The sequence below is a fragment of the Ruditapes philippinarum genome, unplaced genomic scaffold, assembly GCF_026571515.1.
Source record: "Ruditapes philippinarum isolate M1 unplaced genomic scaffold, ASM2657151v2 ctg104_1_1_1_1, whole genome shotgun sequence".
Lineage (NCBI taxonomy): Eukaryota > Metazoa > Mollusca > Bivalvia > Venerida > Veneridae > Ruditapes > Ruditapes philippinarum.
This window is the reverse complement of record NW_026855603.1, coordinates 257,501-270,898: the sequence shown is the minus strand read 5'-3', so window position 1 is coordinate 270,898 and position 13,398 is coordinate 257,501. Positions and strand designations below refer to the sequence as shown.

The following is a 13,398-nucleotide window of genomic DNA, read 5'->3' as shown; positions in this document are numbered from 1 at the left end:
ACTTTTTTTTTTTTGTTTTACCTGACTTCCCCGTTCATAGCTTTTGCCTTCTTTTATATTTATTGAAAAACACTCTTTATGAAGAACATCTAGCAAAGCTATACCTTTATAATTATTTTAGTCATTTAAACTTTCTTTCTTATGTATCAGAATAATAATAGATTTGGCCAAAAAATTTTGGAAGTTCATCTTTTGAGAACAATCTATTAAACAACTTACATATAGACGGTAGCACAACTTTTGGCCGTTTAATAAGTGTTGTGGAACAAGGGGCCACATATTGCCTTCTGTAAATTTAAAGCTTTCACACTTTCAATAATATCATCGTATGTGATACATGAGTTGAAAAAGATATTTTCAACTTCATCAAAATTTCAGTTATAACAGTATCATCTCTTTTACTATTTTTATATTTCAAAACAAAATCTTAACCTATTTATTTTTTTTTTCATCAATAGTCGCCATCTTGATCACCATCTTGTTTTTGTCGGAAATTGCTCAAGGGTAACAGAGTCAACATTTTTAAAACACCTCATCTTCCTTTACCTCATCTACACCAAAAACATTTTATGTGCTAGTCAAATGTAGCCGGACTAGTAAGGCATTAATATTAACTCGATGAAATTTGAAAGGGTAAAGTTAAGGAAGAAATATTAAAAAAATTAGTCTCTGCTGACATATTGCACACTTGTAATATTATAATTTTTTAAGGACCTTGTAGTGTTTGTTTTAACGTCAAACAGATAACTTTTAAAGCGATATTTTCCTTGATTATATCTCATGTTCAGGTATGTTAAAACAAACAAAAAAAAAACAACAAAAAACAAACAAATAAGAAAGAGAGAAACAAAGAAAAGATAAACAATTTGATTACAATACAGGGTATCTGACAATGTTTTGATTTTCTAATTTTCTAAAAATTTTGAATTATTTTTAAACTTCCTACATTCTATACTTGAACTTGGCGTATAGGGTCTACTTAAAAAACGCCAAGGTATGTCCCTGTGATCGCCACAGACAGAGAGCACCTAATGTCGCCATCTTAGTGCAGAAAGGGGGTAAATCCTTTGGTAATTTGATAAGAGTTTAACAGTTATTACATTTAAATGACGCATTGTGAACTATTTTTTAAAGCGCTCTCTTCCATGACATAATCAAATCATGACGTCAAAAATATTAATGTTGAAAAAAATTAAGTTAATTTGTGATTGTATTCAACATATTGTTTGCATATAGTCAATATTTGCCCTTCCATTTTAATATGCTTCTGTTCTGATACGTGATCTTTTTCTTAAAATTTAAATACACTAATGAATGGGGAACACCTATCGTAAAGGTACGACAGATTTTGCTTTTAAGACTTTTTATGATATCTTGTGAAAAGAAGATTTATCTTAAGATTTCTCTTAAAATAGATTTTGGTCGTAAGATTTTGAACTAGATGAAGTTATTGAAGAGACGGTCAGATGGACGTACAGGCAAAAAGTAAATAGAATATATTGTTACGGTATTTGGACACAGACATCAGGCAATCACAAATGGTAGCTCGAGACTTGGATTCCGAACTTAAATAACAATTGGCAATAACTGTTATTAGTACTGTAGTGATATTGGTCAGCTTTTAGCTTTACTTTCTATTTAAAACTAAGTCTTGTGATAAACCACTTGATATATTAAAAACTAAGTCTTGCAGTAAACATAAAACTAAAATTTATTAATTTTATAAACGCAAATATAATATTCTCTTACAACAGTCAATCACAATTATATTTCATGAGAAATTAATATAAGAACATCTTACGTCAACAACACATCACAATACTTAAAATATCACCTATCAAAAAATGATAATTCTTCGTAAAGACTTGAAGAAAATAATTAAGTACCTTAAAGATATGTTGTTTATTGAATAAAAACTGTACTTGGCACGTTGTTTAAATGTGTATCCCTGCAAATGAACTAACGCCAGCTTATATACAACTCAGACTTCACTGAAAAAAGTGTACAAGTTCACATTTCCCAGCTTGTAAAATATGCCAACTTCACATAAAACCATGTGAACCCAGCTTCACATAAAATAATGTGGGACTGTGAATTACCTCAAATTCCCTTATGTGTAAGCGTAAAGGCCTGCTTTTAACGCTCTTATTTCATTCATTAGAAATATTTTAGCTCCCGCATGAATATGATTTAAGCCACAGTTAAATCATTTTAGCTCCGGTCAAAAAGAGCATAGTAGGAGGCCTAAAGACTTTTTAATAAATAAAATCAAATCAAATCGATTTCTTTAAACTGAATGTTCCGCTTTTGCCCTCCCCGAACTTCATTGTCCAAGTAACTGCGGTTGGATGAAAGGTCAGGATAATACATGGGAGTCGTTCTGGACAACATTACAAAAGGCAGTCGAGTCTTGCCAGGAGTTACTGAATTGTAGTTGAAGTACCCAGATTGGTTGTGGAAGATGCAAACGTATCAAAGCTGACCTGCTGTGCACAACTGTTGATCTGTGTGGTGGAGACTATGACCGAGGATAGACTTATTGGCGAAGTTCAGGGTATAAGTGATTATTTACGGTGTAGTTAGTAATATTCTTGGTTTGTTAAACGTATCTATGGCTGCGAGTGATACACAGTCAAAATATAAGTAATGAATACATCATTTATTAAACTTAAAAACACATTTTTTGTGCATTACGCGGCCATTTTGAAAGACATGTTAAATAAATGTAGTACTTAAATTCAAATACTTATAAGAAATAAACACTGATTTATATGTATGCAACATGAATTTAATAAATTTAATAAAAATATATGAATTCACAGTATTTTCAGTGTCACTAATTGTTTCATCTTATAGAAGCCATCTTGGCGGCCATCTCGAAAATGGTAGCCATTTTGATGCTTGAAGATTGGTCCATAGCTTAAATTGAAAAGAATAGTTTCATAGTGTCAAGTCACAAAGTGAACAGTTATTTCACCATATGATCCCACTATTGCCTAAGACAGGACAAGACTGGTGGACTGGTCAAGCAGTGACAATCGCAAGACGGGCAGAAAGACCTTACCCAATACTAGTATCTAACAGATTCTTTTAACTTTGTACTTAAAGATTTAAAAAATAAAATATGTTTTCATGCATTTAAACATGAATTTAAGGAATGCGTTTAAAGCTGTATTTTACAAATTAGCGATCACATTTTTACATTTCTAAAACAAAGATCAAACATACAGGTAGTGTTATGACATAAAAGTATGATGAGTTACTGCTTTATAATACATGCAAAACTATTTTACTCGGCGAATTTTCATTTCCATATTCTTCATAGGGTCTGTATCTCCCTTCCAGGGGTACCAAATAGGTCCTATGCTTGATTTAGTGTTACCATAGTCTCCATTGAGATTGGAAGCAAGACACGATTTATACCACCAAGCACCGTGACGTATCACAGCACAGTTCTGGCCGCCTTGGTCATTGTCCCGATCAAAGGTAGAAAATGGCATTCTATTATGATAGGATAAACTGTCACTAGCTGTACCACTAAACTTGTCAACATACAGCCTGTAGCTAGACAAGACATCTCCAACCGAAAATTCTTTGTACTCAGCATAGGCCGTGTCCCCAGTAGAACTCACCAAGTCAACACGAAGTTCGTATTTTGCCTGACTTGTGATCAGGTGAATGTAGCGATTACCAAGCCAAAAGTTTCCGTCTAGTTCACCAAACCCTCTTTCGTACATATCCCAATTTTGATAAAAATTACTATCGGAAACTCTTCTTTGAATTACAGTCCATCCGCCAATCGATGTATCCATATCGCATCGAACAGATATCCCTTTCGGTCCTCCGTACGGGTATATTGTATAGACACCAGTTGTTCGGTAATCTTCCTTTTGACTATCTTCACAGTCGATTGGCATTTTTTGTTTGATCTGTTTCATGATCATCGCAGATATGTTATCTAGTTTTCTATTCAACTCGGCTATATCAGCTTTCGTGGCATAATTGATCCCTATAGCATCCTTCGAATGATTTGACAGATTACCAATGATTGCATTTATGTGTTCTTTTGTAACACACTGATTATCCGACTCATTTTCCAACTCAGTGTTATCGTTCGGAATCAGCTTAAGTAAGGGAATATAAAGATTGCCTGCAGGTGCAGAAAACACAGTTCCAAAGGTTAGAACTATACAAAATATTATCAAATCCATTGTGAACACTAATTGCAATAATTGTATTTTTAAACAGCTACACTGTCAAGTTTATTATATTTATATATTTTGCAAACGTTCGTGACAATAGTCAATCTTAAATAGAATTATTGTATGACAACAGCAAACAAAAGACCAAAGAAAATAATGCATGTTTCTCATTTACATGATTTACCAACGGAATCTTACTTTCTTTCTCCGCTATCTGTTATCAGCTCAATGAAATAAGATACATATTGCAATTTTACAAAGAAAAATGTGATTAGTTTTTCATATAAAAAGACAGCAAATGGGTTAATCTGATTTACTGAACAGAAATTTTAACCAATTAAGTAAATCCATAACATTTCGTTTGATTTGGCCTCATTTGATATTAGAAATCTCCCTTGTAGTCTCACTAGTGTGATTTTCATGATAAAATACAAATGTATACACAATTAACTTCGTGTCTGTAAACAAGGAAACAAAAAAGTAATATGAACCTTCTTTTATCTTCATAGATTTAAAACATGTAGTAGATTATCTAAATATCTAAATATTTGCCTTTCATTTCCACCAAAACGTGTACACAAGGAAAACACTGCTTGAGTTTTTATAACATATAACATTTATAACGTATTGAACAGAGTTTTTCTTATATCACATTTTGAATGGGCAATGAGCAAAGTCAAATTTCGAATTCACCAGTCAGTCTTTCCTGCCATATTTATCCCATCTGAAACTTTGTCACGTAAAAAAGGGAAACTGATGTAAGTTGGTAAAATTGTTCATCATATCAAGACCCCGTGCAACATTGAAATATGCTACAGTGTTTCCTCCGATTTTAAAGTCTCGTTCAAGATTTTTAGGCAATAAGATGTGCGACATATTTTTTAAACATTTTAAACCTTTTCGGTTTTTTTTGTGTAAATTTTAAAACGGTTGCATTTGACTGTTGTTGAATTTTGTGAATGTAATGTCGACATGTTTACATGAAGAATGTCTGTGCGCTGCATGTATAGTAAAAGTAGTTTTAATCCTGAGATTAAATTGATGTGACAAATACGTTTGACATACTAGTTATAAAGTTGAATTGAAAATCACCATTAAATGCTATAAATAATTAAATTATTTAACTTAACGTTTTGGTGTGATAAAAAGTTATGACAATATGACTCATAAATGAGAAAAACGGAATTATCCCTCTCACTTGCTACATGATCAACACAAAATGTGTTTTTTTTTTTCGACTTACAGTGTACTCACAAAATATCATTAACAATAAATCCTAATCACTTTCTGAAATCAACTAAATTCATATCTTAACAATTCATGATACATGTACTACATTACTTCATTAGTTTCGTAGAAAAAATCAGACTTGGGAACTTCATTTAATTGGATTTTCAATTTTGGCGAAAGATCACAGGTACGTTTCTCCCAAGGCATAGTATTCGTAAATGAGCTTAATGATAATGATAGATTGGTTTATGTGTTTCCAAAATATTCTACACATTATGCAGATCTCATTATAAATAAAAACTGAAATCAAACATTTTGATGAAATAATTTCGTCATAATTTAATCATCTAAAAATTAAAAAAACGAATTTACGTGATTATCAAATTGATACAATTTGAAAAACCTTAACATTTATGGAACATATTACATACTTCTAAGATTTAAATTTTACAGATTTTTGAAGAAAATTAAATTCCCATGAAAATAACTTCTAAGAAACAAGTCTATAAGGAAAACTCTTTCTGATCTCTTTATGAAATATGAAGATATATGCTTTTAATTTTTGATCATTTTGATTTTAGTACATCGCCAATTTAAAAATAATTTGTGATTATTGCATGGGTATGCGGCGGTTTTTCTTTGATGTTCCTGAAATGTAAACGACAATAGCATGCTTTACTGGTAATAACAGCTGGTTCGATACAAAATTTAAAGTAACGTGTATACAAAGAAAAACACGGGTCAATTGGCTTCTACATAAAAAAGACTGACTAAAAAGTAGACAATATGTTTGCATTGTGTATAGTGTATTAGTTTAGGAGCATTTATTTTACTAGATATTTCAAAAAAATAAAAATCCTTAGGTCAAGGTCACAATCAGATATTTTGTATACATTCTCAAATTCGTGTCCGCTCTGTATCTTTTAAGCCGGAAGAAAGATATGAAAACTTTTTGACATAAATCATTTTTTTCATGAGACGATGTGCAGAACAGGTTTGGGCTTCCCGACAAAAAATTGGCCCGCAAAACTGACATAATCGTGACTTTGGGTTCAATATTGGCAAATCCCGGGGTCATATTTCAACTGTCGTTTTAGATTTTTCATTTGGTACAATGGGTGAATATTTGAGGGTGTGTCGGATACATCGAAGAGGAGGGATTGCATTTAAACTGCTGTACACCTGGAGTTTCGCGTGTGGATCAATTCAATTTGTGTTGAGTTATTGCTATTGAATTAGTATAAATGGGCATTTGTTTTAATTTGTGTCGTGCGTAGCTCAAAAATTATCTGACCTAGAATCGTGGAACTTTACAGAAATTTTGGACAGCATGTTTCTTTGTGAGGTTTGCTTATAGAACTGTTCAGTAGAGTAAATGCCCTTAACTTAGTAAAGAATTGCAATGTTCAACTTGTGTCATGCGTAGCCTAAAAAGTATTTGACTTATAGTCATGAAACTTAACAGAAATGTTGGTCATTTTTGTTAGTTTTGCATTTGGGTTTTGCTTGTTTTTATTTATTTTAAAGCACACTTTAGGGTATATGCCCTATTTACACATTTCTAGTTCCTATCCGATAATTCACTTCTCTCTTTTTCCCTTTAATACAATTTTAAATGTTAGAAACAATTTTGACTTTACTTACTTACAAGAGCGATCAGTAATCACATGTGTCGCCTCATGATGGCCAATTTCATGTTGGGACAAATTTTGTGACAGACGGACAGACAGACGGACAGTGCACAACTAGACTAACCACTTTGTACTGATCATTCCTGTAAAATTTGGATAAAATTGCACCAGTAGTTTATGAGGAGTAGTCCGGACAAGCTTTTGCGTATCTGGCAACACACAGAAAAAAACACCTTTTTATCAAAGGGCCATAACTAGGCCAAAAATCATTCAACCGGAAAACCCGTGCAATATGCGCAAGGACTTGAGCTACAGATCAATCCTGTAAAGTTTCATTGAAATTGCATAAGTGGTATAAGAGAAGTAGTCTGGACAAACTTTAAAAATAAAAATTATTAAAGGGCCATAACTCAAACAAAAATCATTGAACCGGAAAATGCTGACAATATGCACAACTAGACTTGGTACTGATCATTCCTGTAAAGTTTGGATGAAATTGCACCAGTAGTTTATGAGGAGTAGTCCGGACAAGTTTTGTGACGGACGGATGGACAGACAGACAGACAGACAGACGGACAGACAGACGACGGAGAAGTGATCCCTATTTGTCGCCACTACTCCGTAGAGGCGACACAAAAAAAGAATGTAAAATCAGATATATTTCAAGTAAGTAACGTATACTGTCATACCTTATTTTCTACACTATAAATCTATAAGGAGAAGAACTTCATAAGCTCAGGTTTTGGGCCCAATCTTTTTTTCAACAATTCATGTTTGTATTGTGTACATTATTACTGGTATTATTTGTATATAAACTGTGAATTTGTTTAAACTATGTTTAAACAAAAATACGATTTTATTGCTGCCGAGTAATGTTTAACATACATGTAATTGTTGTACATAACTTCAGAGGGATCACTTTACTTCCAGATTTTTAAAAGAAAAAAGGCTCTTTAAATATAAGATAAAATGGCAGATGTCGTGTCTAAAAGTTTTGCACTTTGATAAGAGAGCATTAATTTTTTATAAAAATATATATGTTTAAATGTTTAAAAACACTAAAAAAAACAAAATATAGATATATAACATAATCGATGATCTTGCAAATATTCGGTAGAATCTTGTTAAAACAAGACATATGTCAGGAGGGCGCGTAATTATTGATGAGTTGATGGTATTGTTAGATCTTTTTTCTATTTGGTTTTTGCTTTTTCGAGGATTCCGGTATTTCCTACTTGAATACTGTATATAGTCGCCCTTAGGATATATTGTCAGCTTTTTAAATTGGTATTGTGGTAGCTTATCTGTGATATTTGGTCTTCATAACATTTGGTCCCCTTCCAAAAATCCATTTTCTTCAGTTCCGCCCATTGTTTTTTCGTTTACGACACACGTATTCTTTATTTGGGGACCATACACCGCTTTTTGTGGAGTGGCACTAACGTGTCATATTAAAAGTTCTATGATAACAGCCGTATGAACACATCTGATGATGTTTCTAAATTCCAAAATTGATCATTAAATTCTGCTTAAACCAGTGCTAGAGGACAATAGCTTGCCATTTCCGGTACTGACTATGAAAAGGTGCAACGTATCTTTACACCGACTCAATTAAGCAGTATTGAACACCTAAAGCATTGGAATCAATGGTCCAGAAGGACCGTAAATATAACAGCGCTATTGATAGCTAACAAGGTTTACATTGCCATGAAGCTATTTTAAACAGACAATATAAGATATTTTTTCTAGTGAATTCCAAATAAACAAGAAACATGGTGTTATTTTTCTGTGTACAATTCAAAATATTAGTGCAATGTTTGTCGTTATATGCTTTTTTCATGTCCTTTTTAGATGTATATACTTCAAAACAGCAGATGTCAAATGCCGTATCGCAGGTGTTAAAAGTTGCTCCGCTCCACTGTGTGTTGTTATATTTGTTTCTGTTCCTTCGGAACAAAACATTTAGACCGTTAACTAAGTATTGTGGAACAAGGGGCCACATGTTGCTTTATGTAAATTTAATGCTTTTACACTTCCAATAATTTGATACATGAGTCTAAAATAATATTTTCAATTTCATCAAAATTTTAATTATAACAGTATCATCTCTTTTACTATTGTTATATTTCAATACAAAATCCTAAGCTATTTATCTATTTTTCATCAATATCCGCCATCTTGGGCATCATCTTATTTTTGTCGAAAATTGCTCAAGGGCAACAGAGTGGAACCCACCGGTCAACATTTTTAAAACACCTCATCTACCTTCACCTCATCTACATTAAATACATTTACTGTGCTAGTCAAATCTAGCCAGACTTGTAAGGCATTAATATTAACTCGATGAAATTTGAAAGGGTAAAGTTGAGGGAAAATTGTTAAAAACAATAAGTCTCTTCTGACATATTGCGCACTTGTAAAATTATAATTTTTCAGGGACCTTGTAGTGTTTGTTTTACCGTCAAACAGATCATTTTTAAAGCGATATTTTCCTTGATTATATCTCATGTTTAGGTATGTTGAAACAAAACTGAAAAAAAATATAAACAATTTGTTTACAATAGAGATATGTGGCAACGTTTTGTTTTTCTAAAGGTAAATAACCTTTGAATTATTTAAAGCAGTGTTTACGTTCTAAACTTCCTTCATACATTCAATACTTGACTGTTGATACAGATTTTTTTTATTATATTTCAAAGGACATTTGATCGCTTAGATTCCTTCTGAATCGCTGGTTATAGCGACCCTTTGGTCGAATAATTAACCGTTTTTACCGAAAATATAGATTTTCATATTATAGATATCAATTCAATGTTTTTGTTTTTTAGAAATATATTTTCTGGAAAGTCCAGAAAAAACGTGAGCTATAACGTGACGTCACGTTAAGTTTGTTGTTATTATTTTTGAAAAACGTTTTGCAAATACAAGTCCAATATATATTATTTAAGATTAAGATATCTATCCTCTTTAAAAAATTTAATTTTGCGTGTCAATGCCCATTAAAATACAGCGCCAAATAATGGAATAGTTATCTAACTGGAAAAAAACGTCGATTTCTGTCGTATTCAATGGCAGATTTAATATCCCATATAAAAGCGAGTTAAATAAATCATATAAAAAACATATATGTACTTTTTACCGGATGAATATGATGTGATTTATCTTTGAAGTGAAAAATAAATATTGACCTCGGCTATCGCCGAGGTCAATATAAAATTGCTAGTACATATCACATCATATTCATCAGTTTAAAAAAAACATATTTGTACAATATTTCAACATAATGTTTGCATATAGCCTATATTTGTTTTTCCATTTTTGTATGCTTCTGTTCTGATACGTGATTTTACGTGTTAAAAGACAATTAAATACACTTACGAATGAGGAACACCTATCGTAAAGTTACGACAGATTTTGCTTTATAGACCTTCTTATGATATTTTGAGGAAAGAAGATTTATTTCAAGATTTCTCTTAAAATAGAAATTGGTCGTAAGATTTTGAACTAGTATCCAGGTTCATGCGTGATGAAATCATCGAAGAGACGGACAGATGGACGTACAGGCAAAAATGTAAATATAATCTATTGTTACGGCATTTGGACACAAACATCAGGCAATCACAAATGGTAGCTCGAGACATGGATTCCGAACTTGGATAACAATGGGCAATAACTGTTATTAGTACTGTAGTGATATTGGTCAACTTTCAGCTTTACTTTCTATTTAAAACTAAGTCTAGTGATAAACCAATTGATATATTAAAAACTAAGTCTTGCAGTAAACTTATAAGTGAAATTTATTTATTAGATAAACGCAAATTATTATATTCTCTTACAACAGTCAATCACAAATATATTTTATGAGAAATTAATATAAGAACATCTTACGTCAACAACACAGCACAATACTTAAAACATCACCTATCAAAAATGATAATTCTTCGTAATGACTTGTAAAAAATAATTAAGTATCTTAAAGATTTGTTGTTGTTTATTGAATAAAAACTGTACTTGGCAAGATGTTTACGTGTGTGTCCCTGCAAATGAACTCACGTCAGTTTATAGGAACATGGTGGGGCTAAGAGCGAGGTTTGGTGCACCATTAACCGGTTTAAACTCCCCAGCAGTCATTATTATGCTGCTGACCGTTCCAAGGCGGCGCCCCACTGTGTTCCTCAGATGTATGTCTATGTTGTTTCATACTGTTTTGGTGACACTTTTGCTTGTGTCCCTTGTTGTTTTCTCGTCTTCGGTAAGTATCTTCCCCATTGCCTCTAGTTTTTATTTCTTTGATTAACCCCCCCCCCCTTCCCCCGGTATCCTGTCCCCTTCCCCTTTGTGGGCCTATTATTATTTTCTTTGAATTCCTAATCAGTTACAAATTATTTATCATTTAATGATTAACGTGTCGTTGCCCTGTCCTTTTTATGTTTGGGGTCCGCCTGGGCTCCTTGCCATTGGTTCTTGTTGCTGGGTCATATGGGGGTTGCGTTCATTGAACGCCGCCTTTCCTTGTTGATCTTGTTTTTCATATTATATACTACTCAGACTTCACTGAAAAAAGTGTACAAGTTCACATTTCCCAGCATGTAAAGTATGCCAACTTCACATAAAACCATGTGAAGCCAGCTTCACATAAAATAATGTGGGACAGTGAATTACCTCAAATTCCCTTGTGTGTAAGCGTGAAGGCCTGCTTTGGACGCTCTTATTTCATTCATTATAAATATTTAATAATCTCCCGCATGAATATGATTTAAACCGCAGTTAAATTATTTTAGCTCCGATAAAAAAGAGCATAGCCGGGGGCCTAAAGATTTATTAATAGAATAAAATAAAATCAGATCGATTTCTTTAAACTGAATGTTCCGCTTTTGCCCTCCCCGAACTTCATTGTCAAAGTAACTGGTGTTGGGTGAAAGGTCAGGATAATGCACGGGAGCCTTTCTGGACAAAATTACAACAGGCATTCGAGTCTTGTCAGGAGTTACTGAAGTGAAGATGTAGTACCCAGATTGGTTGTCGTGTGGGGTCTATACATGTATCGAAGATGACCTGCTGTGCACAGCTCTTTGTTTGTCTGTGTGGTGGAGACTGTGACCGAGGATAGACTTATGGGCGCAGTTCAGGGTCTGAGTAATAATTTACGAGGTAGTTAGTAAAATTCTTGGTTTGTTAAACGTATTTATGACTGCGAGTGATACACAATCAAAATAGAAGTAATGAATGCACGAATAACTTTGAAACATAAAAAAAAAACACTTTTTATGCATTTCGCGGCCATTTTGGAAGACATTTTAAATAAATGCAGCATTAAATTCAAATCTTATTAGAGACAAACACTGATTTATATGTGTGCAAAATATAATTAATAAATTTAATAACTATTTATGAATTTATCAAACAGTATTTTTAGTGTCACTTATTGTTACATTCTTGGCGGCCATCTCGAAAATGGCGGCGATTTTGATGTTTGAAGATTGGCCCATAGCTAAAATTGAAAAGAATTGGTCCATATAGCCAAATCACAAAGTGAACAATTATTTCACAATATGATCCCACTATTGTCCAAGACATAACAGGACTAGTCAAGCAAGTGAAAATCGCAATACGGGCAGAAGACCTTACCCAATATTTACCAGATCCTATTAATTTTGTAGTTAAAATATGTTTTCATGCATTTATACATGAATCTAATGAATGCTCTTAAAGCTGTATTTTACTACTTAGCGTTCATATATGTTTATATTACTAAACACAAAGGTCAAACATACAGGTAGTGTTATGACATAAAAGTATGATGAGTTACTGCTTTAATTCAGTCATAGAATAATATATGCAAAACTATTTTACTCGGCGAATTTTCATTTCTACATTCTTCATAGGGTCTGTAGCTCCCTTCCAGTGGTACCAAATTGGGCCTATATATGCCTTACTGTTACCATAGTCTCCATTGAGGTTGGAATGAAGACACTCTTTATACCACCAAGCACCGTGACGTACCACAGCACAGTTAATACTGTCTTGGTCATTGTCCCGATCAAAGGTAGAAAATGGCATTCTATTATGATAGGATAAACTGTCACCAGCCGTACCACTAAACTTGTCAACATACAGCCTGTAGCCAGACAAGACATCTCCAACCGAAAATTCTTTGTACTCAGCATAGGCCATTTCCCCAGTAGAACTCACCAAGTCAACACGAAGTTCGTATTTTGCCTGACTTGTGATCAGGTGTATGAAGCGATTACCAAGCCAAAAGTTTCCGTCGAGTTCACCAAACCCTCTTTCATACATATCCCAATTTTGATAAAAGTTACTATCGGAAACTCTTC

The 13,398-nt window shown here is 33.1% G+C and overlaps 2 protein-coding genes across 2 annotated transcripts in view; both read right to left on the bottom strand.

The window, feature by feature from the left end:
- Nucleotides 1-2,766: 2,766 nt before the first annotated feature.
- LOC132743858 (microfibril-associated glycoprotein 4-like) lies at nt 2,767-4,288 on the bottom strand. Its single transcript, XM_060732434.1, has one exon. It carries the CDS (start codon nt 4,209-4,211, stop codon nt 3,285-3,287), a length of 927 nt encoding a protein of 308 aa, XP_060588417.1. The 5' UTR covers nt 4,212-4,288; the 3' UTR covers nt 2,767-3,284.
- Nucleotides 4,289-10,842: 6,554 nt separating this feature from the next.
- LOC132743847 (microfibril-associated glycoprotein 4-like) overlaps nt 10,843-13,398 on the bottom strand; it is a 3,062-nt gene continuing 506 nt past the window's right edge. Inside the window, exon 1 of the mRNA XM_060732419.1 lies at nt 10,843-13,398. This exon is cut by the window's right edge and continues 506 nt beyond it. Within this exon, the coding sequence (XP_060588402.1) occupies nt 12,908-13,398 (491 nt within the window). The 3' untranslated portion in view covers nt 10,843-12,907.

Excerpts from the sequence above, each read along its gene's own strand:
- LOC132743858 (XM_060732434.1), bottom strand. The coding sequence starts at position 4,211 with ATGGATTTGATAATATTTTGTATAGTTCTAACCTTTGGAACTGTGTTT.